Source organism: Sinocyclocheilus anshuiensis, unplaced genomic scaffold (assembly GCF_001515605.1).
Source record: "Sinocyclocheilus anshuiensis isolate Anshui unplaced genomic scaffold, SAMN03320099.WGS_v1.1 scaffold2668, whole genome shotgun sequence".
Lineage (NCBI taxonomy): Eukaryota > Metazoa > Chordata > Actinopteri > Cypriniformes > Cyprinidae > Sinocyclocheilus > Sinocyclocheilus anshuiensis.
The window spans coordinates 113,064-114,327 of record NW_015542734.1 but is presented as its reverse complement, the minus strand read 5'-3'; the positions used below and the strand labels follow the sequence as shown (position 1 = coordinate 114,327).

General features: G+C 44.4%; 1 protein-coding gene across 1 annotated transcript in view; it reads right to left on the bottom strand.

Moving 5' to 3' along the window:
• smarca4b (SWI/SNF related BAF chromatin remodeling complex subunit ATPase 4b) overlaps positions 1-1,264 on the bottom strand; it is a 20,921-nt gene that overhangs the window by 14,312 nt on the left and 5,345 nt on the right. The window contains exons 10-12 of the mRNA XM_016494265.1: positions 963-1,132; positions 562-725; positions 417-483 (exon numbers count right to left, since the gene is read on the bottom strand). Of these exons, the coding sequence (XP_016349751.1) occupies positions 417-483; positions 562-725; positions 963-1,132 (401 nt within the window). The remainder of the gene's footprint in view (positions 1-416; positions 484-561; positions 726-962; positions 1,133-1,264) is intronic.

Sequence of the window (1,264 nt, the reverse complement as noted above, 5' to 3'; positions counted from 1 at the left end):
GGCTATTGCTACAAATATACCCCAGCGACTTAAGACTGCTTTTGTGCTGCAGGGTCACAAATGAGGAACATCATAAGGACTTTATCGTAAGAGTCGCTGTATTTGCAGAACACAGGCACGATATAAACTAATGACAGCGCTGTCTTCCGTAGAGCTGCTTCACAGCTGAAGGCATTTCATGAATGATGAATTATACAACATTAACACTGATATTTTCATGTTTATTTCCATGAAGCTGCTTTGAAGCAATCTGTATTGTATAAAGCCCTATAGAAATAAATATGACTTGGCATAAGCTGGATTATCACACAGTCTCGAGCAGAAGTGAAATACAGCCAGTTTAGTCACTCGTTAACACAGATTCATGTTTACGCCATTACAGTACATCAGATCATGTGTCTCTGTGTGTCGCTCACCTTATACGAGACTTTGACGACAGACGGCGCCCACTTATCAAACTCATAGACCCAGTTAGACAGAGTCCTGTCAGAGAAACACAGTGTTCATCAAACAGACTCTCTGTGTGAACATACAGAAGTAAAAACAGGCAGAGCGACTGACGAGAGCGGCACGATGATGAGGTAGGGTCCGTTCAAGCGCTTGTACTCCATCAGGTACGTGATGAGAGCGATGGTTTGGATGGTTTTGCCCAAACCCATCTCATCCGCCAGGATCCCGTTCAGATTGTTGTTATAGAGAGACACCAGCCACTCCAGACCCTTGACCTGTGGAGAAACAGTCACAACATCAACACATTCAGCTGCTGCCTGCGGTTTTGTCTGTCTGAAGTCTCTTCGTTTGGATTGTTTTATATTGTTTCAGTCAGTTTTCTGTTTGCAATCACTAGAGCTCTCTTAGTTTGTTCTTAATGTGTGTGTTTTGTGTGTATCAGCGACTCTCATCAGTTGTCCATTAATGTTGAAAGTGTTGATGTTGAACGACTGGTAAGAGCTCAGAATGACCTGGTATTGCTTGAGTTGACCGTTGATTAGCAAAGACGACTGTTTGTCCACCCGCTCAGTGACCGCATGAGCCACGGCGTAATACGACTGTAACCCACGAGCAAACGCTGCGCTGCCGTACTCATCATCCACGTCCTGTTTAGCATGCCTGCAAAACACACACACACACACTCACATAAGAGACATGAGAGACACACACATAAGAAACATGATACACACACACACATAAGAGACATGAGACACACACACACACACACACACACACACACACACACACACACACGAGAGACAAGAGACACACA